The 22,017-nt window shown below is 39.0% G+C and overlaps 1 protein-coding gene across 1 annotated transcript in view; it reads right to left on the reverse strand.

Annotated features, from left to right (window-relative positions):
- Nucleotides 1-22,017, reverse strand: part of LOC126278986 (phosphopentomutase) — a 140,423-nt gene that overhangs the window by 36,943 nt on the left and 81,463 nt on the right. The window contains exons 8-9 of the mRNA XM_049979289.1: nucleotides 14,677-14,900; nucleotides 9,963-10,068 (exon numbers count right to left, since the gene is read on the reverse strand). Of these exons, the coding sequence (XP_049835246.1) occupies nucleotides 9,963-10,068; nucleotides 14,677-14,900 (330 nt within the window). The remainder of the gene's footprint in view (nucleotides 1-9,962; nucleotides 10,069-14,676; nucleotides 14,901-22,017) is intronic.

The raw sequence follows: 22,017 nt of genomic DNA on the forward strand, positions 1-22,017 counted from the left end.
ATCACATAACTAATGAGGAAGTATTGAATAGGATTGGGGAGAAGAGAAGTTTGTGGCACAACTTGACCAGAAGAAGGGATCGGTTGGTAGGACATCTGAGGCATCAAGGGATCACAAATTTAGCATTGGAGGGCAGCGTGAAAGGTAAAAACCGTAGAGGGAGACCAAGAGATGAATACACTAAGCAGATACAGAAGGATGTAGGTTGCAGTAGGTACTGGGAGATGAAGAAGCTTGCACAGGATAGAGTAGCATGGAGAGCTGCATCAAACCAGTCTCAGGACTGAAGACCACAACAACAACAACAACAACATATGTAGTGCTGTAATCAACAAAAGGCCACTGCATTTTTTGCTTTATTTCTGTATGTCAAGAAGGACAAACTTGCAATAGTCAGCGAAAGAGTCCAGGCACAAAATGAATGAACAATTGGTTTAATCCTTGCCTAAGAGTTGGTGGAACTTCCTCTTACATTACTCTCTTACTCGGTGAATTCTTTCCTTATTGATCGGCAGCAGCTTGTTGAAATAAGCCACACCCATACTTCCCAAAGTTCTTCATTAGAAAATATATGCCCAGCAAGGATTGAACTCAACATCATTTGGCTATTCATCATAGTTATCACTCCCTAATCTTAAGGTTTGAAGACAATGCGAGGGGAATACATCTATGTGCAAAATGCTATTCTTATGCTACGACTCCCAAAATAAAAAAATAAAAAATAGTTTAGCTCATAATTCACAACAATATTAAGATAATTCCATGATAGTTACATAAGAGAACAACAATTATTTAAGAAATAATAACGCATAATACTCACATACTGTCTGTAAAGAATTGCTGTGGGAGTAAGAACCACATACCCATCAAAATGGTGTGAAGGAGGGTGAAAAAGAAGTGTAGCGCACGATACATGAATACTCCAACTTTATTCATCTAGTTTTTGGAAGTGGGAGTACTTAATGACCTTAAACAAACTGTACACGTAATGTCAAACCTCTTTTTTCTGACAACCCCCACAAAATTAAGAAAGGAAAAAAGTTTCACACTTACTACATTTTCACAGTTCATGCTTTAAACTGACGCATCAGGCAAGACATTTTAATATACTACTACTTTACCACTAAATTCATTCATGACACATTCCACAGACGCTATTCACACATACCACTGATTGTAGCTGGAAAATTGTATTATTGTATGACACAGTACAGGAGATATGATGTTAAAAACAATGAAAAACTGATGCATCAAGCATAAATTTGTTACTTCTTTACTACAGACAGTTTTCGCAGCACATTTTGCAGACAGTATCCATCTATGCCGATGAATGTACCTACAACATTATATCACTGTACGACACATACACTCCTGGAAATTGAAATAAAAACACCGTGAATTCATTGTCCAAGGAAGGGGAAACTTTATTGACACATTCCTGGGGTCAGATACATCACATGATAACAGTGACAGAACCACAGGCACATAGACACGGGCAACAGAGCATGCACAATGTCCGCACTAGTACAGTGTATATCCACCTTTCGTAGCAATGCAGGCTGCTATTCTCCCATGGAGATGACCGTAGAGATGCTAGATGTAGTCCTGTGGAATGGCTTGCCATGCCATTTCCACCTGGTGCCTCAGTTGGACCAGCGTTCGTGCTGGACGTGCAGACCGCGTAAGACGACGCTTCATCCAGTCCCAAACATGCTCAATGGGGGACAGATCCGGAGATCTTGCTGGCCAGGGTAGTTGACTTACACCTTCTAGAGCACGTTGGGTGGCACGGGATACATGCGGACGTGCATTGTCCTGTTGGAACAGCAAGTTCCCTTGCCGGTCTAGGAATGGTAGAACGATGGGTTCGATGACGGTTTGGATGTACCGTGCACTATTCAGTGTCCCCTCGACGATCACCAAAGGTGTACGGCCAGTGTAGGAGATCGCTCCCCACACCATGATGCCGGGTGTTGGCCCTGTGTGCCTCGGTCGTATGCAGTCCTGATTGTGGCGCTCACCTGCACGGCGCCAAACACGCATACGACCATCATTGGCACCAAGGCAGAAGCGACTCTCATCGGTGAAGACGACACGTCTCCATTCGTCCCTCCATTCACGCCTGTCGCGACACCACTGGAGGCGGGCTGCACGATGTTGGGGCGTGAGCGGAAGACGGCCTAACGGTGTGCGGGACCGTAGCCCAGCTTCATGGAGACGGTTGTGAATGGTCCTCGCCGATACCCCAGGAGCAACAGTGTCCCTAATTTGCTGGGAAGTGGCGGTGCGGTCCCCTACGGCACTGCGTAGGATCCTACGGTCTTGGCGTGCATCCGTGCATCGCTGCGGTCCGGTCCCAGGTCGACGGCCACGTGCACCTTCCGCCGACCACTGGCGACAACATCGATGTACTGTGGAGACCTCATGCTCCACGTGTTGAGCAATTCGGCGGTACGTCCACTCGGCCTCCCGCATGCCCACTATACGCCCTCGCTCAAAGTCCGTCAACTGCACATACGGTTCACGTCCACGCTGTCGCGGCATGCTACCAGTGTTAAAGACTGCGATGGAGCTCCGTATGCCACGGCAAACTGGCTCACACTGATGGCGGCGGTGCACAAATGCTGCGCAGCTAGCGCCATTCGACGGCCAACACCGCAGTTCCTGGTGTGTCCGCTGAGCCGTGCGTGTGATCATTGCTTGTACAGCCCTCTTGCAGTGTTCGGAGCAAGTATGGTGGGCCTGACACACCGGTGTCAATGTGTTCTTTTTTCCATTTCCAGGTGTGTAGTTCAGCAGATATGATGTCGCACATGTTGAACTGTGGCAAAACCAAACTGCAGGGAGAGATTTGCTAGAGATACGGGAGAAATATGTATACAAAAATGTGGGAAATATATTTAACATACGTGAAATATGTATATTTGGGCAAAGCCATGGGCAAAAAAGTTCTCCACTACCCCTGGATCAAATTCAACCAAACTTTGTACATATATTATTTATTATCTGAAAAGAAGTGCTGTGGGAGTAAGAACCAACTACCTCCTACTGAAGTGTGGGTTATGATGTGGAGACAGATCAGGGGAGGAAGAGATGGACAGACAGAGGGGGAAGGATGACAAAGTCACAGATGTGGGGGAGGAAAAGGTGGACAGAGCGGGTGGCAGGTGGAATGGACAGAGGAAGTGAGGTCTGCCTCCTTGTGTGTGTGTGTGAATGGTGTACGTTCTTGATGAAGGCTGTGACCGAAAGCTTTATGTAAGTATCTTTTAATTTTAATTGTGCTTGTCTGCAACTTGACTTTTCTTCTTTACGGTAAGTAGCAACCTGTCTCTTCCTACATTGTTGACATTCCTACCTAGAGTTTCCTCTCTATGAGTCTGCAGTTCTAAACATACATGCTTGGGACACCTTAGGTGCATCATGCAGTAGGGGCCTTAGTCACATGAGCGGTTTCTTCTCCCCTATTTGTTTTCTTTGAGCTTGTCAGAGTTTTATTCTAAAGCTTTGCCCTTTGGTTTTAACACGAGTATTGCACAGCATATTTCTACTTTAGGCCAGCTAACTGAGGCTCTCAAAAGTTTATGTACATTCTATATTTGAAGTTACACCTATGTGAGAAAAAACATATTCTGTTGCTCAGACTGTTCACTATCTACAGGAATGTGCACTTGACAGGTTTTTAAGTGTAAAATTTTGGATGAACCCATTGATTTATCTTCGTTGTATCATTAGTTCGGAGGGGATCGAGCCTGAGCAGAATAAGAAAGTTTCTGTGAAGGCTGTCCTAATACTCCACACTAAATATCAATGAAATCCTCTATGGGAGTGTTTAATTTTATCGACATTTTATTTATGCATACGCAAGTTGTTAATAGTCAGGTGATACATAGGCTGTTAGTACAAAATCTGAATGAATTCTGAATGAATATGAACAGATAAATGTGAGAGATAATTTAGAAGCCTAAAAGATGAACTGTGTGTTATCCACCTATTCTGTAACATGGATCTGATCAAAGATTTTTACTTATCAGTGGTTGCATCCCCAGCTGAATCAGTTGCATGATAGTTCAGTGGGCTACCTTCAGTATGCCAGAACTCTGTCAACAATTAAAAGCATTAGCTACTAAATTCTAACTAAAGAACTTTTAAGAGTGGCATCAATAAGCAGAGTGAGTTGTTCCATCAAATCTGATGTACAGATTTCCCAAGGAAAGAAACAGATATAAAAAATAAAAAGATCTGTGTAAATAGCCCCTGTACATGACCTTTCAGGATAATTTGTATTCCATACTCTGTCACCAAACTGTTGTGTTAACCATGGACATACTGAACTAAGGCACTGTATGCATAAGATCTGGGGTATTTTTATGGTTAACATAAGCAGCTGTTTTTTTGTTTCTAGGAGGAGCTGTCAAAGAGTTTTTGTTTGCTGTGTATTAAGATTTTGACATGCAATTTATTTCTTGGTAGTTTGAGAACAGAAGCCTTTGTTTTGGCATCAGAGGCAAATGGCAGCTATTTGATGTGTTTCATAATTTTTATTCAGGCACAGCATGTCAGTGTTTAGGTTTTAACATTTTTACTGAATAAGCATTCATTTCTCCGTTAACACTCACTTCCATCACAGTGTCTTCGTATGAAAATAATACTATTATAGCATGAGGAGATGCTGATGCTTCAAGTAGTACAGATAAAATGCTTTACAAATGAAGTACAAAACTTTATTTATTCTGACCAAAAGAACATGAATTAATACATGAGAGAAATCCATCTTTTGAGTTTCACTGTTTAAATTTTCGTGTAAATTTAATGAAAGTACATAAATGTGGGAAGCTGCACACACTGATGATACAACAGTGGTGGTAGCCTGTAAGACAACTGTGATAGCTATTCATGCAGATGCTTCGGAAAGTCTCCGAGTAGATGAAAACATGCCTGGCGTATTTAAAAGTGATTGGTGGGATGCTGATAGTGCCGCAAAGGTGAAGGAGAAAAAGGAGGCCTATAACAAATGGCTTATGGTAGAAGTAGGTATGTAAGACTGAGGGGGGAGGCAAAGAGAGCAGTACTTAGAGCAAAAAATTCTATGTGGGACTTTAAATGTGAAGAAATTAATAACTGCACAGGGAGTTCAAAGTCCAACGAAGCATGGACGGAAGATGATAAAACAGCTAAGAACAAATGACAGAAGTAGTATGAGCTTACAGCTGATAAGCTTAGATAGATAGAAGACATACCATGAAGAACTGAATTTCTGAATTTCAGGATATATGCTCCTTTGCAAGCAACAAATATGATACACAAATCCAGAAGACAATGGCAACGAAAGTATAGGATATATTTCAGCAATTCAAAAATGGCAAAGCATCAGGACCTATGGCTGCATATAAGGAGTTGTTGAAGGCTTGGTCAAAAACACCTCACAAAGCTATTTAACCGCTGTCTTAGTGGAGAGGAAATCCCTGTTGAGTTTAAAGAAGGGCTCATCACATACATATTTAAAAGGGGAAGCAAGGATAATTATGCAAATTATCGAGGCATCACAGTTCTCAGTTCTATACTGAGAATATATGGGGTAAGATGCTTAAAACTAGAATTCAGAAAGAAATTGAGTACGTAGAAAAACAGAGTGATTTTTGGCAGGATGGTCTTGTATTGTAAATATCTACAGCATTAGTCAGGTGACTGACAGTAAACTAGCACATAATTTGGAGAAACACATGGTTTTTATAAACATGCAGAAGGCCTATGACAATTTACCACTTTTACGATGTGGGAAGCAACGAAAAACTAGAAGATTCATAAATGTTATGTACAAGCTGTTAGAAAGCTGTATTCATGTAATATTTGTTGTTTTAAAGTTGGAAGTTACTATCACAGAAACTTAAGGTTAGTACAGGACTGATGCTGTTTGGCACCTATCCTCTTTAAAATATTTTTGAACGAAGCACTGAAAAACTGGAGAAGAAATTGCAAAAACATGGGAGTTAGAGTAGGTGTTGACACACTGTTCTCCCCAAATTTTGCTGACAATCATGTCTTCTTACCGAGGAAGAAGAGGGTGTGTCTTGAATGTTAAAAAAGCTTAAAGAAGGTTATGAGCAGCAGGGCATGAAAATAAACTTTACAAATACAAAATACTTGGTTGTTGGAGGTATAGCAAGGGTAAGGGAAAGGTGACAATTAAAGAGTACATCATGGACTGTGTGACTGGTCCCAGCGGAGGTTCTAGTCCTCCCTTGGGCATGGGTGTGTGTGTTTGTCCTTAGGATAATTTAGGTTAAGTAGTGTGTAAGCTTAGGGAGTGATGACCTTAGCAGTTAAGTCCCATAAGATTTCACACTTTTTTTTAAAGCAGTACACTCCATTATTTGGAATAAAATGACATCAAGGATATATGAGGATATACAGAACTATGGTTGAGAGTTTTTTCTCTGTTTAGTGTTGAACTACGGGAAGTCTCCAGGATCAATGTGAAGAAATTAAAGGCAATGGAAATGGAGTTTTGGGATGAATGATTAAAATCCCTCTGGGATTTGTACTGCATCACTCTATAAAATACTTCAATTATAAGCTACATCAAACCATGGAAACTTCAGGTTGTAATGACAACAATGTAAGGAAAAGATAGATTGCTACTTACCGTAAAAATGACATGTTAAGTAGCAGACTGGCACAATTAAAAAATACTTACATACAAGCTTTCAGTCACAGCCTTTATCAGAAAAAGAAAAAGAAAGAGAAATACCATTCATTCATACAAGCAAGTATATCTCATGCACACAACTGCCAACTCTGGCAGCTCTGGCCTTTCTTTCCTGAGGAAGGCCACTGTAATATAGTTCAAACATTGGTTTTAAGTTTATAGTTAAAGTATCTTGTACAATGCAGTACAATACCCAGAAGAATTTTAATCATGCCACTAGCTGTGGAAGCTCACTTAGTTATGTTTTTAGCCACAAAGTTGTGAAGCAACAAAAAGAGACAAAATAAGAAATTAAGTGCTATGAGAACAGATGGGATTTACAAAAGATACTATAGATGCAACTGAAAACAAACAGCTAGCATTGTGTGGACAGCTTAGAAGAAGGCCAGATGAAAGATGTCCCCTAAAATACAGCACTGGAGACCTCCAACACACAGAAAGATAGGAAGATCCCAGCTATGATGGAATGAGGTATGTGATGCAGGACAGGGAAATGCAGGAGAGGACTGGCAGGGTAGAAGAAGATGGAAACTTGGATGCAAGAGATGCCGCATGGTGTAGAGAACTTTTTTGCAAAAAGGATAAGAAGAAGAAGAAGAAGAAGAAGAAGAAGATATAGATGCAGAGGATTGGTAACTGTATTAGATATGTAAGTAACATATTTTACTGGACTTAAATTTGGAAAGAAGGAAAAAAGAAACACTAGTAACATCACTTAGCCGAGCTGAGCCTATAAGCAATGTGAAATTTCTCACTAGTAATGGCACAGTTGAAGGGAGATCATGATGGTACCACTGAAAATGTTATTATCTGGACGAAAGGATCCTGTAATGATATTAGATGACGGTGAACAGATAAAGTGCTCATTTTCTTCATTCGTGAAGAATGATATCCTTGAAGTGACATTATTACTAAATTATTTACATGATTTGGTTAAAACAGGTTGTTCTGAAAATGTAGAACACTTCTCACCTTATGTATAGGTTGCCTCAAGCCTTTTGGGTCAAATTGGAACATGTGATAGTAGGTCCACAACTGATTCTATTGAGATAGGAAACCAATGTTCAGAAAAGCATATTTATTGTGTTATGGACATACATAGCGTACACCACATAACAACAACATAGCTCATAGCAACTGTTCATAGTGACGACTGCCAGTCTCAATGTATGCGTGGCAATGGCACACTAGTTCTACAGGGGTTTCATACTCCATCGTCTTGACATAACCCACAGGAAGAAATCCATTGTCCAAGATCACCTAACAGGACCTTATTTACTGCCTCCCTGTTTCACTGGTCCATGTTACCTGGTGTTCCCATGAGATGTGCTGCCACTGTTCTTGGAGACTGTAGCCCTTGTTGTCTGTGAAGGGATGTGGTTTCAGCAGGACACTGCACCACCCCACTTCGATGTTAATGTTTGCGAGCACCTGAACAACAGGTTCCCCAATCACTGAATTGGAAGGGGAGGTCCTGTCCCATTGCCAGCAGTTTTGCCAGATCTCACACCTCTGGTCCAAGCTGCCTGTCTCCTGGTACAACGGACACCAGGGTTTTTTGAGAGATTGCAGTAGAATTTCAAATGCTGTTGCTAAGTATGCAATGAGACTGCCAGCTGTCACTCTGAACAATTGCTATGAGATACACTGTTGTTAAGTGGTGTGCACTGTGTATGCCCTTACCTCAAAAATGTGCATTTCTGACCACTGGTTCCCCATATCAATATACTCAGTTGTGGACCCATCATCATCTGTTTCAACTGACGCAAAGGTTTTGAGACATCCTGTTATTTAATACTGTACATCGAAGAAAAAGGAGAGGATGTTTACTCATGAGTACCTTCTTTCAGGAAAACTTTAGTTAAGACTTTATTCTTTAGTTAGTTTGAGGAAATCTGTGAACATATAGATGTTGGATCTGTGAGGAAGTTAAAAGTAACGAGTTAAAGAGCTATGAGACACATCACTGTGATTGTTATTTTGGACATGGGTTTCCCATAACTGGCTAAGTCAGAGTGACTAAAATAATGTACAACCACTTCACTTGTTGTTGTTGCATTAGTTGTTGTCACAGTAGTAGTTGTTTTTGTTGTTGTTGTTGTTTTAGTCCTCAGTCCAAAGAATGGTTTGACGCAGCTCTTGATACTAGTCAGTGCCAGACATATTTGTTCAGGTCAGAAACAAAGCACCAAACAACTGTTTGGCTATTCTAACAAACTGAAACCAACAACAATGGTTTGTTTTTGAAGTGCCTCCATCAAAATGATCTTTCATTTCTTTGGTTACAATGGATATGTCACAACTGTTACTCTATTGAATAACAATTAATTTGAGTGATATACAGGGACCTGTTTGCCTCAAATTATCAATGAAATCAGAAAAACAATGAAAAAGTCACATCCTCCTCCTCATAACAATGTCAGCTGTCACAAAGCAGCTAACAATTGATTATCTGATGGCGAAAAAACTTCTAATGGATGTCTCATTGTCCTTATAGTTTTGAATTATTGCCAAACAGTTTCTTTTTGTTTCCTTATGTCAAACGAAAAGTGTGCAAAAGCTGTTTTTCCATACCTCGAGACACTGTTGAATCCTCCCAAAATCGTGTTATTGAGGTATCAATATCAGCGTGTAAAACATGTTTTCAGTACTGGTTGGAACACATGCAAGAAACTATAAATTTTAAAGGCAGGTATTTTGGGAAATAATATTAGCAAACAAAAACAATTTTTAATAAAATTCTTTATTGTTTTTGTAAAACTTAAAAGATGGCCCTTATTAATCTGCCAAAATGTGCACGTTAGATAACATTTGGTGATTTGTGTGCAATGATTGTATCAATAAGAGAAGAAGTGGAACATCAAGAGTAGGAAGGAAAATGTTCTACAGCAGGAAGAAATGAGACACACTGTATAGGAAGAGGAGACGACGGAGAAGGTGTTAAAATGTGAATGAAGCCAAGAAAATGAAGAGGGAGAAACAGACAAGAACAATGTGGCCCACTGATGTAGCAAGCAATGAGAGTGAGCGCAAGCTAAAAGGGCAGAAAATACAATTAATTCACACAGAATATAAAGATGAAGTAAAATTTCATTTAATTAATGGGACAGCCTAGTATATGTGTACATGTAGAGAGAGTAAAATCAATGTCTTACTCAACACATGCAGTGTGACCTGTGTCGCTACCACTCACAGTTGTGTGTCAGCACCTACATTTAAAATTCACAAAATGTTACACACAAAGAATACTTACAGTGCCTGGTGCATCTTGAAAGTTTCGTAACCTTTCAAATATCTTCTTCATTATCTCTGGTTTATGGCATATGAAGTAAGAATTTTTGCTTATGTGATGACCATATCTGAAAATTAAAATTTCATGTTACAAAAAGTTTATGGATTTCAGGAACTATATGGAAAGCAGTGGTGTGGAGACTGGTGGGGTGAAAGATAGGGGGGGGGGGGGGGGGATGAAGGGAGGGAGGGAGAAAGTATAGAAATTCATACCACTCAATTTCCTTATTAATGTGGATCAGAAGGATAGGACACTATATCCATTTTTGGCCAAAATGAGATTATTAGCACAATCATATAAGTTTCTTGTCCTCTACTCAGAGGTATACCACACTATGTTCTACATCGAACATTGGCGGAGTTACAGTGCAATGAAATAACACCAAGTCCACTTTACCTTAGAGGTAAAGTGCTGTATACTTCTGCACACTAGTGTGAACTAAGGTCAGTCCTTCAGTTTTACATGGGATTTGACAGTGTTATCTATAGTGTATGTTTCAAACAAGTCAATTATGAATCCGGGGTGGGTACAAAATTATGACATTACTTAAAGGTGGAAATAGTGCTGCCTCAATATGTAAGCTATAATGTTTTCTGCAGTCGTTATATTAATGAATAATGTGGTTGTAAATATAATCTAACTTATGACACATTTATATTTCACCAGATGAGAAACCATTATGTGGTCTGTTTTGTTTCAGAATCAAATACTAATCTAACTAACTATCATACTATTGGCAGCGAAGAAGATGCAGGGGAGCATTTGAGTAACGATGAACAGGATTACTCCGATGTGACAAAACCTATGAACTTTCAAGTGGGACAAGTTCTGATTTGGATGACAATCAATCAAAGAATAGGTGGAAAAACAACAGTAATGTTCAAACTGTCCCAAATGAACAACAAATAACAAATTTACTAGAGGAAGATTTATACTTAAGCAGTGATAGTGAAAATGTTGTAAAAAGTTGCGTAGTTTTATAAACGAATGAATGTGTGGAAAGGAAAGTAAACAATAAAACTAATATTCCACAGCTTGGTAAAAAGTGTGTAGTTCATGCTGATGAATGGAAATGTAACTTCTGTAAACTCAACGTAGCTGGTGGGAAGGAATATGTCAATACAAAAGGTAGGACTGTTACTGTTGAAGTACTGCAGCCTCCGTGCATTTGTAGGATGAAATTCTCAGAAAAACTGTCTGAAACTGAAAGACAGAATATTTTTCATTCATACTGGCATGAGGAAATGTCTACAGATATGAAAGGCAATTTGTTGGCGCATTTGTTGAGCAACGTAGTACAACTCGTTCAAGAAAAAGAAATTTAACCTCGAATAAGTGTAAAGAAAACACTCTAAGCTACTATTTTACTGTAAATGGTGGATGAGTTAAGGTGTGCAAGATTATGTTTTTGAGCAATCTTTCTATCTCAAATACAGTTGTAGTAAACATTTTAAAAAACATGGAGCCAACTGTAGTAGTAAGAAGAGATCAAAAGGGTAGGCATACTCCAAGCAGAAAAACACCTGATGAAACTGTTGAACATATCAAAAGACATATTTCTTCTTTCCCACATCATGAAAGCCACTACAGTACAGAACAGTGTGTCAGGAAATATTTAGGACCACAACCAAACATACAAAAAAATGCATGACTTATACATAGATGACTGTACTCAAAACAATATTGAACCAGAGATAAGGAGTAAAAAATGGCTTTATGCAGACATCTTTAATAAACAGTTCAATTCGTCATTCAAACCATCTGAAAACAACACATGTAATACATGCGATATGTTTCAGGTAAGAATGAAAAGTAATCAGACTCCAAAAGAAAAAGAATCTGTTGAAGCTGAGTGCACTGCTCATCTGAATGTATAAAGAAACAGGTATCTGCTAAAAAGTAATGACACTAACAAGGCAAGAGGAACACCGACACACAAAGTGTTCACTGGAGACCTTCAGAAATGTTTGCCACCCCCATTCATATCAAATAGTATTAGTTTCTATAAAAGGAGACTTTGGGCCTTAAATTTTACCTCGTATGATGCATCAGATTCCTCACTTCACTGTGTGATGTGGGATGAGTCAAAAGGAGGGCGAGGCAGAAACGAAATTGCATCAGCGATTTTGAAGTGGGCAGATAGTGTCATACCTGACAGTGACATGGAAGAAATCACACTTTGGACAGACAATTGCTACAGACAAAATAAGAATGTGAATATTACAATGTGTTTTTTTCTGGTTACTGCATAAGTATTCACAAATTAAGACCATAACTCAGAAGTTTCTACTAAAAGGCCATAACCATATGGAGGCTTCCAGCAAGTACATTGTTTATAACATGGAACTTCAAGATTTCAAAAGTTTTCATTCACTGTATGCCACAAAAGACTCTGAAAGGCCTCCCCTCGTTTAGAGGAAAATAGATATGGAGAACAGGCCATTTTTATTATCAAAGTGTGTGCAATCACAAGTGAAACAGGAAAACGGGAATTCTGTACTTCAAAACATCTTTCAATGGTGCAACAAACAGGCTGACTTCATTATGTTATGCAGACATGTACATACTTTTCCAGCATATTTGAACCAACTCTCAGATGTCCCAAGACCTATTTCCCAGCAGAAATATAATGATTTAATGGCACTGTTGCCATATATTCCTTCAGTTTGTCATGCATTTTATAAGAACCTAGAACATACACGTAATACAAACATAACAGACTATTCAGAAGAAGACATATAAGTGGTTTACAACCAAATGTGACATTTATATTCATACAGTAAGCTGTACCACAGTGTGTGTAATGTTCTGTTCATGAAATATATTCTTACGATGAAATTAATGTGATCGAGTAATATTATTCATTAAATACCGCAACATGTTTATGAGAGGTATAAAACACCATGTCCATTATATATCTGCAAAACTGGTACAAAATGAAAAAAAGGCTATTACATGTGAGGCAACATGATACTTAATGTTCAAGGTGTAAACTGACCAAATTTCATTACAGTGATTCTATTAATAGGTTAAGATATGTAAAGGAGAACACAGTATAACACCTTCAAACTGCTCTCCTGCAAAATTTAGTAAATGTGGCAGTGTCCTATACCTTTGACTCTGTGTACCAACTAAATATGTTAAACTAGCACTGACTGTCTTCAAAGTAGGACACATTTTGTTCCACATGTAAATGGATGCACAGACATCAGGACTCAGAACATTTCTGCAGCCATTCTATGTTAGACCACACAAGAGCATCTCATTTTGGGATTACAGCAGAGTACAAGAACATGCCTATAGTACACTATTAGTCCAATGCGAATAAGCAGATTTCTTTTAATTAAACTTTACACAGTGTAAAGGCACGCTTCAACGTTGAAAGCACTACTGAAAAAATGTGTAACAAATACCTTCTTAGTAATGCAATCTGTCTCAGACTGTTTTCTGTTGAGATACTAGTCAGCCTAATTTGAGATCATCAGTTTCTCAACATGAGATAAAAATCGTACTAGTTCGAACTCATCCTACACTCTACATATTGTGTCAAGTCTCTTAGAAGAATAAATGGAGTAGCATTCTGTGCTGTCTTTCATATTCTTCTCACATCACACGTCATTGAGGTTCAGACTTATGAGGGAAGCCCAGAAAGTAATGCACCACTTTCTTTTTCTACAATAATTCTTTATTGAACATAATGAGAATTGTACATTAAAGAACGCTATTTTATCTACACATCCTATTTTTCCACGTAATCTCTATACCATTCTATGGCCTTCCTCCAGTGCGAAACAATGGTGTGTATGCCCCGCAGGTACCAATGCTTTTCCTGGTAGTATGGTAGCTGTACTCCTCATCGTCCTCAAAATGTCTTCCACGAATGGCATCTTTTAATGCCCCAAATAAGTGGTAGTCACAAATGACAATATCAACTTGCTGCAACATGTCAGGTGTGATAGCCATGGATGGTCTCCCCGATCACTGCAAATCGTGGAGCTCCACCAAACCTTGATGACCTCAACCAACATGCCCAGCGACTCACTGTACTTCTATCAACAGCAGATGCTCAATAGACTTTGCACAAGTGTGTGTGAATATTCCCCACAGTTACTTAATCTGTAGTGATAAATTCAATGACTGCACATTGCTTGTAACATAAATCACCTACAGATGCAACTTTGAAACTGTCCTGCAGTTACGCTCACTCAGGAGACTTGAAATAATACATAAGTTTTGCATTTGCAGTATTATTTTTGGCTGAGAGAAAAAAGAAAGTGCTGTGCATTACTTTCTAGGCAACCCTCGTAATTAACAACAGACTCTCCATACTTCATTGTGTAATCTTGGCATCACCGTCGGCATTTTCCTTGGTAGTATATTTATCTTAACAAACAATGGTCTTAAGTTATACAATCATAGCTCAAAAAATCAATCCTTCTGTCTGTCTCTAAATCTTTAATATTGGAATGTTCTTCTCAGAAAATAGTATCTAGCTAAATCACTCTGAAAGGTCCATGACAGCAAGGTATTCCATAATAACGCAAGGCAGAGCTCACAGAAGAAATGCAAAATGATTATGAGATATGTTATTGCACACTAAAACTATCATAAAAAACTTTTTGTAATGCAGTGCAGGCTGATCACACAATGCGAAAAAATATAAGGGGCTACATACTTTGTATACAGATCATTCAGCTTATCAGTGAGGGTCAGCTGGTTTGACTGCAAATACGCCACCATTTCAGCTACACGTATTCCAGCTGAAATTCCATCTTTGTCAAGCACTGCTGTTCCAAACATAAAACCAATCGCTTCTTCAAATGCAAAGATAACATGCTTCCCTTCTGCAATAAGTTGGTCAGCTTTATTTCCCATCCATTTAAAGCCAGTCAGGGTTTCCTGAAATAACAATAAGTGGTCAAACAACAAATTTTGTACATCAAATATTACATGCTGCATCTCAGTGGTATATGGCTTACCCAGGCGAGTGGGGCTCTGCCTGGGCAGATCCTAACTTCCCTAGGTGCACATGGACCTTCTATGGAGCCTACTAGTCCTATTAAAGGCACTCTCAGTGGATTGCATGGACCACCAGTCAGCACTCACACCCAACCCAACAAACAAAAGTAACTGCAATAATGCAATAAAAAAGTTAATGTAAATAAAACAGTTAATTGCATATGATATCCGAATAAGAACAAGTCCAATGTTTAAATGTACATGTATTTCTTATAATCAGTACTAAAAGTTTTCAAGTAAAATTAGTCTGAATGTTGTTTAGAGATGGGTTTGTCATGGCACTGTTAGTTGTCAGTCTGAGTAACAGTACGGTCAGAGGCATGACGAAGTGTGCCAAGCTTTGTGAACAGTTTACTGTGTTTTGGTTAACAGGTACTTGTAAACTGACAAATCTTAATTTTGAAAAATATTTTTATTTGCTCTGAGTGTGACCCAGTTGGTGCAGCGAATTGACGCATGGTGCAGAGAATGGCAATTGAATCTCAGTGTAGACAAGTGTAATGTGTTGCGAATACATAGAAAGATAGATCCCTTATCATTTAGCTACAAAATAGCTGGTCAGCAACTGGGAGCAGTTAATTCCATAAATTATTTGGGAGTAGGCATTAGGAGAGATTTAAAATGGAATGATCATATAAAAGTTGATCGTCGGTAAAGCAGATGCCAGACAGATTCATTGGAAGAATCCTAAGGAAATAGGTTACAGTACGCTTGTTCGCCCATTGCTTGAATACTGCTCAGCAGTGTGCGATCCGTACCAGATAGGGTTGATAGAAGAGATATAGAAGATCCAACGGAGAGCAGCGCGCTTTGTTACAGTATCATTTAGTAATCGCGAAAGTGTTACGGAGATGATAGATAAACTCCAGTGGAAGACTCTGCAGGAGAGACGCTCAGTAGCTCGGTACGGGCTTTTGTTAAAGTTTCGAGAACATACCTTCACCGAAGAGTCAAGCAGTATATTGCTCCCTCCTACGTATATCTCGCCAAGAGACCATAAGGATAAAATCAGAGAGATTAGAGCCCACACAGAATCATACCGACAATCCTTCTTTCCACGAACAATACAAGACTGGAATAGAATGGAGAACAGATAGAGGTACTCAGGGTACCCTCCTCCACACAACGTCAGGTGGCTTACGGAGTATGGATGTAGATGTAGAAAATTGATAGCTAAGCCTCTGTATAGTTTGACAAAAGATTATACTACAATATGGACTGTGTAAATGGAGTAGTTGTAAACTAATATACAATAACTAGTGAGAAGTCATTGGCATTGTATAAATGACCAGTTTACCCCAAAGAAATCTTTGAATATCAGTAATAATAGGCATGTTGCGTAATTGTGGGAACAAATTGTTATATTTACCACCCAGTTCAGAACAGCCTAAATATTTATTTCAAACAGTGTTTCTTTTAATTAGTCATCACTGAAATATTTCCTACAGGCTATATATGAAATACTGTTCTTAACAGATGGCTTGTAACACATCAGAACTATTTTGAAGAGCAGAACATGACAATATTTAGTGCTACGCTAAATAATTGACGAAATGATAACAAGGGACAAACAAAGAATTTTAATAGCAAGCATCAGTGATGATTCAATTACTTTCATTATTAGACCAAATTTTACTAGCAAAGTCCTCAGACTGAGTAAAAATTTTGTTTTCAACAATTTGTCATGTAAACACCCAAATGCAATTTATTTATTTATTTATTTACTTATTTACAGTTTATGGCCTTCATTGGACCACTCTGCCCAATTGTATACAAAGAATTTTTCAATTTCTTGTCAGCTCAGTACTTCTTCAATCTCTCGGATCTCATCCTTCTTTCTTCATTGGATATCACCCTTCCTACTGTCTATTTGTTGATTCTCGATGCAGTCTGGTTTGTTAGTCTGTGAGTTTCCTGATTTTGCCACTTTCGTTTCATAGGTCTTCCAATGTAATCTGTAGATCATCCATATCTTCCTTGATTTCTGTAATCCATTTAATGTAGCACTTACTGTTCCACAATTTCTCTGGTGTTCAGATTAGATGTCCAAAAAATGAAATGAGTTTCTTCCTGATTGTACTCATTACCGGTTCTATTTCCTTGTAGACTGTTTCATATGTAGCTACTCTCCAGTGTTGTCTATTTGTGCAGTGTTAGTTGTTTAGAGGTGGTTTCACTTGCGTATGTTATTTCTGGTTGAGTGACTGTTTTTTAGTGTTTTAATTTTGTTGCGATTGACAGACACTTTTTGTTGTACGTGTTCTTGGTGATATATTGTGCTCAGGTCAATTTGTTTATTCTGTTATGCCACTTTGGAATTTCATTGAGGTTAAATGTTATGAGTTCTCCCCTTATTTAAATTTATCTACACTTTTCATTTCTTGGTTTCCTATGGCAATTTTGTTTATGAGTGGTGGGTCAGTTAACATGATCACTGTGTTTTCAAAGGATATTCCAAGACCAATTTTCTGTGCTATTTCCTGTACTGAGATAACTTGTTTTTTGGTTTCCTGAATACTGTTGCACAAGAGAGCAAGGCCATCAGCAAATCCTAGACAATTTAAACTTATGTTGCAATTTGGATGTTCTTTGGGTTAATCTTGTACCATTCCCTCATCATGTATTCTAAAGCACAGTTGAACAGCAGGGGTGCCAAGCAATCTCCTTGTCTTAAACCTGTTTTTATGACGAATGGAACACAGAGAGTACCCCCTGAACCTGACTTTTGATACATTGTTGGTTAAGATGAGTTCTATCAATCTGATTAATTTTGTATGGAGCCCAAAATTTCTTGAGATTTTTAACATTGAAGGTCTATGGATACAGTCATATGCTTTTTTAAAGTCCACGAAGGTTATTACAAGAGGTTTATTTCATTTCTTGTAATATACTACGGCTAATTTTAAAGTGATGATCTGTTCTGAACAGCTTCTCCAAGGTCTGAAGCCGCCTCGGTATTCATCTAATTCTTCCTCTGCTTGCTCTTTTGTAAAGGATACTGGAGAAAATCTTGTATGTACAGTCTAATAGAGAAACACCTCTGTAATTATGTGAGTTGCTTTTATTTCCTTTTTTGGGGAGTGGGTGGATTATGGCTGTGGTCTAATGTTTGGGAAACTTTTCTGTTATCCAGATTTTTGTAGGGCTATGTGTAAGGATGTTCACACTTTATTGCTGGCATATTTCCATATTTCTGCAAAAACTTGGTCTTCTCTGCATGTCTTATAATTTTTCACCTCTCTAAGTGCTGTTTCCACCACTTGGATAGTTGGAGGATTTATGAGATCAGGTGGAGACTTGATGGGTGTGTGTGTGTGTATTAATTGCTAAAAGTTCCTGGGGTTCTTCACAATTCAAAAGTTTAGTAAATGTTTTTTCCACGATTTCAGCATTTTCCTTGTCATTTTTCAATCTTCCATTCTTAGCATTAACTTGGGAGGGGCAAATTTTTGTAATTGTCTTCCAAACATTTTGTAAAATGTCTCTGGAATTGGTTTTATGCTAATTTTCTTTTATTGAGCCTATTAGATCTTTCTGTGATAGTCTCTTGGTTTGCCTGATAACTTGTGTGAACTTTTTCCTGATATTTTTGAGGTTGGTTGCATGCAATTATAGCAACTAAGATTTAAAAACAAGACGTAATAAAATATATATAAACATAAGCTGCCGCAACATACAGCACTAGCTGTTATGCAAAGTTTAATACTATGTGGTGACACACACTGAACAGTTACACTTGCCATGTAAGACATGTATGTACTTCTGCTTACTGTACAGTATATTCTAACAAAGTGCTACACAAATTCAGACCACAAAATTGCAAACATGCCGTATCTTAACAGTGCTCATTACTAAATAGATTCCTTTCCTTGCTCTTCAAATCACACTTACCACATCTAGCAGAACTGAATGAAATATCACACGAAATGCAATGTGGGTACAAAATTTAGTTGGCCTGTGAATTTTACACCTAAGGTAAAAAGTTTAGGGAAGAGTTTTGGACAAGAACTTTACTTTCCCTCAGTCTGCAATTAGGTACAGAAGTGAAATGCTGCATTGATGATAGTGTTACTGGACAGAGATACTGTCTAATTTTTATGCTTTTTCTTTGGGGAGTACAAGTGTATTAAGATATGTCAATAGCACAATTAAGAAAATTATTTAACTTAAATTTGCTAATTACGCAATTGATGTCTGGATTTTGTTATGAAATATATACCACAGTTGCTGAGAAAATAACAGTTATGAATAAAATAAATTAAGATAGTAGAAAATACAGAGAATACTGCAGCAAAAAGTGACGACAGTGTTGGCAATAGTATGGCAACAGTGAAAATATATGAAAAAATTGGGAAAGGTGATGAAAAAGAATTAAAGCACTTAGAGCATAAAGAGTTAACAGTGGTACCTTTACTGAGTGGCAAGGGAAATACTGAGTAGTAACATAATGGGAAGATGAAGGGGTGACATACTTATTAAGCAACGATCTTTAAAAACTGCATACATTCAAGTAAAAACAGAGCAAGAATGGGGAGGAGAACATAAACCAGAAGTAGATAATAAATGCTCAGTAGAATTCAGTAATAACAGTGTGTGTGTGTGTTTGATAGCAAGCGATAAAAGTGAACAATGAAAGGGTGGGACAAGGAATAACATATAAGGGAGATCAAAAACTTCCCATTTGAGTGCACTGCTGCCGTGTATACGCAACATAGCATGACTCTGGTGTGGGTATCAGCCAGAACATCGTGATCACCTACCTAACAGCTGGTATGTCACCTTTGGCATGGATAACAGTGGTGATACATCATGGAATGGAAGCAACAAGGTCTCGATAGGTTGCTGGAGGGAGCTGACACCTCATCCGCACACACAAATCACCTAATTCCTGTAAATTCAGGAAGGAGGGCAATGAGCACTGTTCTATCACAGCCCAGATGTGTTTGATCGCATTCAGATCTAGGAAGTTGAGGGCCCACCACATCAATTGGAATTTGCCACTATGTTCCTCAAACCACTCCATTACACTCTGGCCTTGTGACATGGCACATAACCTTGTTAAAAACGCCACTGCCATCGGGAATCATGATTGTCAGATGGGGTGTATGTGGTCTGCAACCAGCATACAATACTCCTTGGCCGTCATGGTGCCTTGCACGAGCTACACTAGATCCTTGGATGCATACATGAATATTCTTCAAAGCATAATGGAGCCACCATCAGCTCGTCTCCACCCCGCAGTACAAGTGTCAAGGAGTTGTTCTCCTGGATGATGATAGATTTGTGCCAACCCATCAGCATCGTGAAGAAGGTATTGGGATACATCAGACAATGCAACACCCCACCACTTTGGCAACATCCAGTGCCAATAGTCACGTACCTTGTTCAGTTTTAGTTGCTGATGTCGTGTTGTTAAAATTGGCACATACATGGGTTGTCAGCTCCGGAGGTCCATTGTTAGGAGTGTTCAGTACACTGTGTGTTCAGACACACTTGTACTCCACCCAGTATTAAAATCAGATGTTAATTCCGCTATGGTTTGCTGACTGTCCTGTTTTACTAGTCTGCCCAGTTTATGATGTCTGACATATGTAACGAGGTGTGGCGTCCGACACCAAGATGTCCAGACGTGGTTTCAACTTGGTTTCACCATGTGTTCAAGAGACTCACCACAGCTCTCCTTGGACACCTGACAAACCATGCAGTTTCTGAAATGCTTGTGCCAGGTCTCTGGGTCATCACAATCTGCCCCCCTCCTGCCCGGTCAAACTCTGATAGATCTCGTGTCTTCCCCATTTTACACACAACAAGCACTCTCACTGATACTACATGTACCATGCATGTGACTGACCAGCACTTACTCCTCGCTGGGTGATGCTGCTATCGCTTGGATGGGTTTACTGGATGGGTTTATATCAATAAGAGGTCAGTGGTCATAATGTTCTGGCTGATCAGCGTAAGCACCAACTTGTCGGCAAGTGAACAGTTAGCATTCACACATTTCCTATGAGCTTGCAGGAAATGTGGAAAAGTGAACTATGCCAAAATCATTAAAAAATGTGTCCAAACAGGGCCAGTACACTGTCATTCTTTTCTTGGCTGCAGAAGGCTGAACACCAGCAGACATCCATCAGAGGATGAAGAATTTGTATGGGGCCTCATGTTTGTTAAAAGCAACTGTTGTGGAGTGATACAGCAAGTCCTACACTTGTCGGTGATTCACCAGTTGATCTAGGAGGCCAGCGTCATCCTTTATGCTGACTCAAGTGGGAGGCACTTGAGCACCCACGCTATACTCCTGATCTCTATCCATGTGATTATCACAGCTCTGGTCCCTTAAAACGGCTTGGAGGGGTAAACAATTCCTCTCCGACGAAGACGTGCAGCAGACAGTTACAGACTTCTTCATGGAGCAAGACACAGTGTGTTACCAAACAGGTATCTGACGGCTCACATCAATTTTGCCTGATAGGCGTTCAGGTTCTGGACTGAATAGACTTTGGGCAGAAACCTTTTGGTTGGCCCTTTCAGAAAAATAAAGGGATGTGGCAAGGGATGATAGATAAAAATAAAAAAAAAAATAACAATGAGAAGCTGAGGAAAGAGTCAAGGCAAGGGAAGGGAAGGTCATTAGTTTCGAAGCAGAAACTGGGAATAGAAGAATGAGTTTAAGGACTGTGAAGATAAAAATCCATAATTTGGAAGGAGACTTGAAACAGTTGCTTAAGGAACACATTAATAAGAGAATATCTTACAACCTATTAGGTGAGAATTCTGAGACATTGCAAAAAGGCTAAATTCAGTAGACTTCAAATTGGACAACGGGATTCACTACATCCTATTGAATTTATAAATGATTTAATGAGGAATATGCCTATGAGTTGGTCTGACGCCAAGAAAAGACAACTCAGGGATAAAGCATGAAAGCCACATATGGCGATATGAATGTTTTGTTAAATATAGTACTGATCAAGGACTGGTCAAGCCAATGGTATTA

Source organism: Schistocerca gregaria, chromosome 6 (assembly GCF_023897955.1).
Source record: "Schistocerca gregaria isolate iqSchGreg1 chromosome 6, iqSchGreg1.2, whole genome shotgun sequence".
Lineage (NCBI taxonomy): Eukaryota > Metazoa > Arthropoda > Insecta > Orthoptera > Acrididae > Schistocerca > Schistocerca gregaria.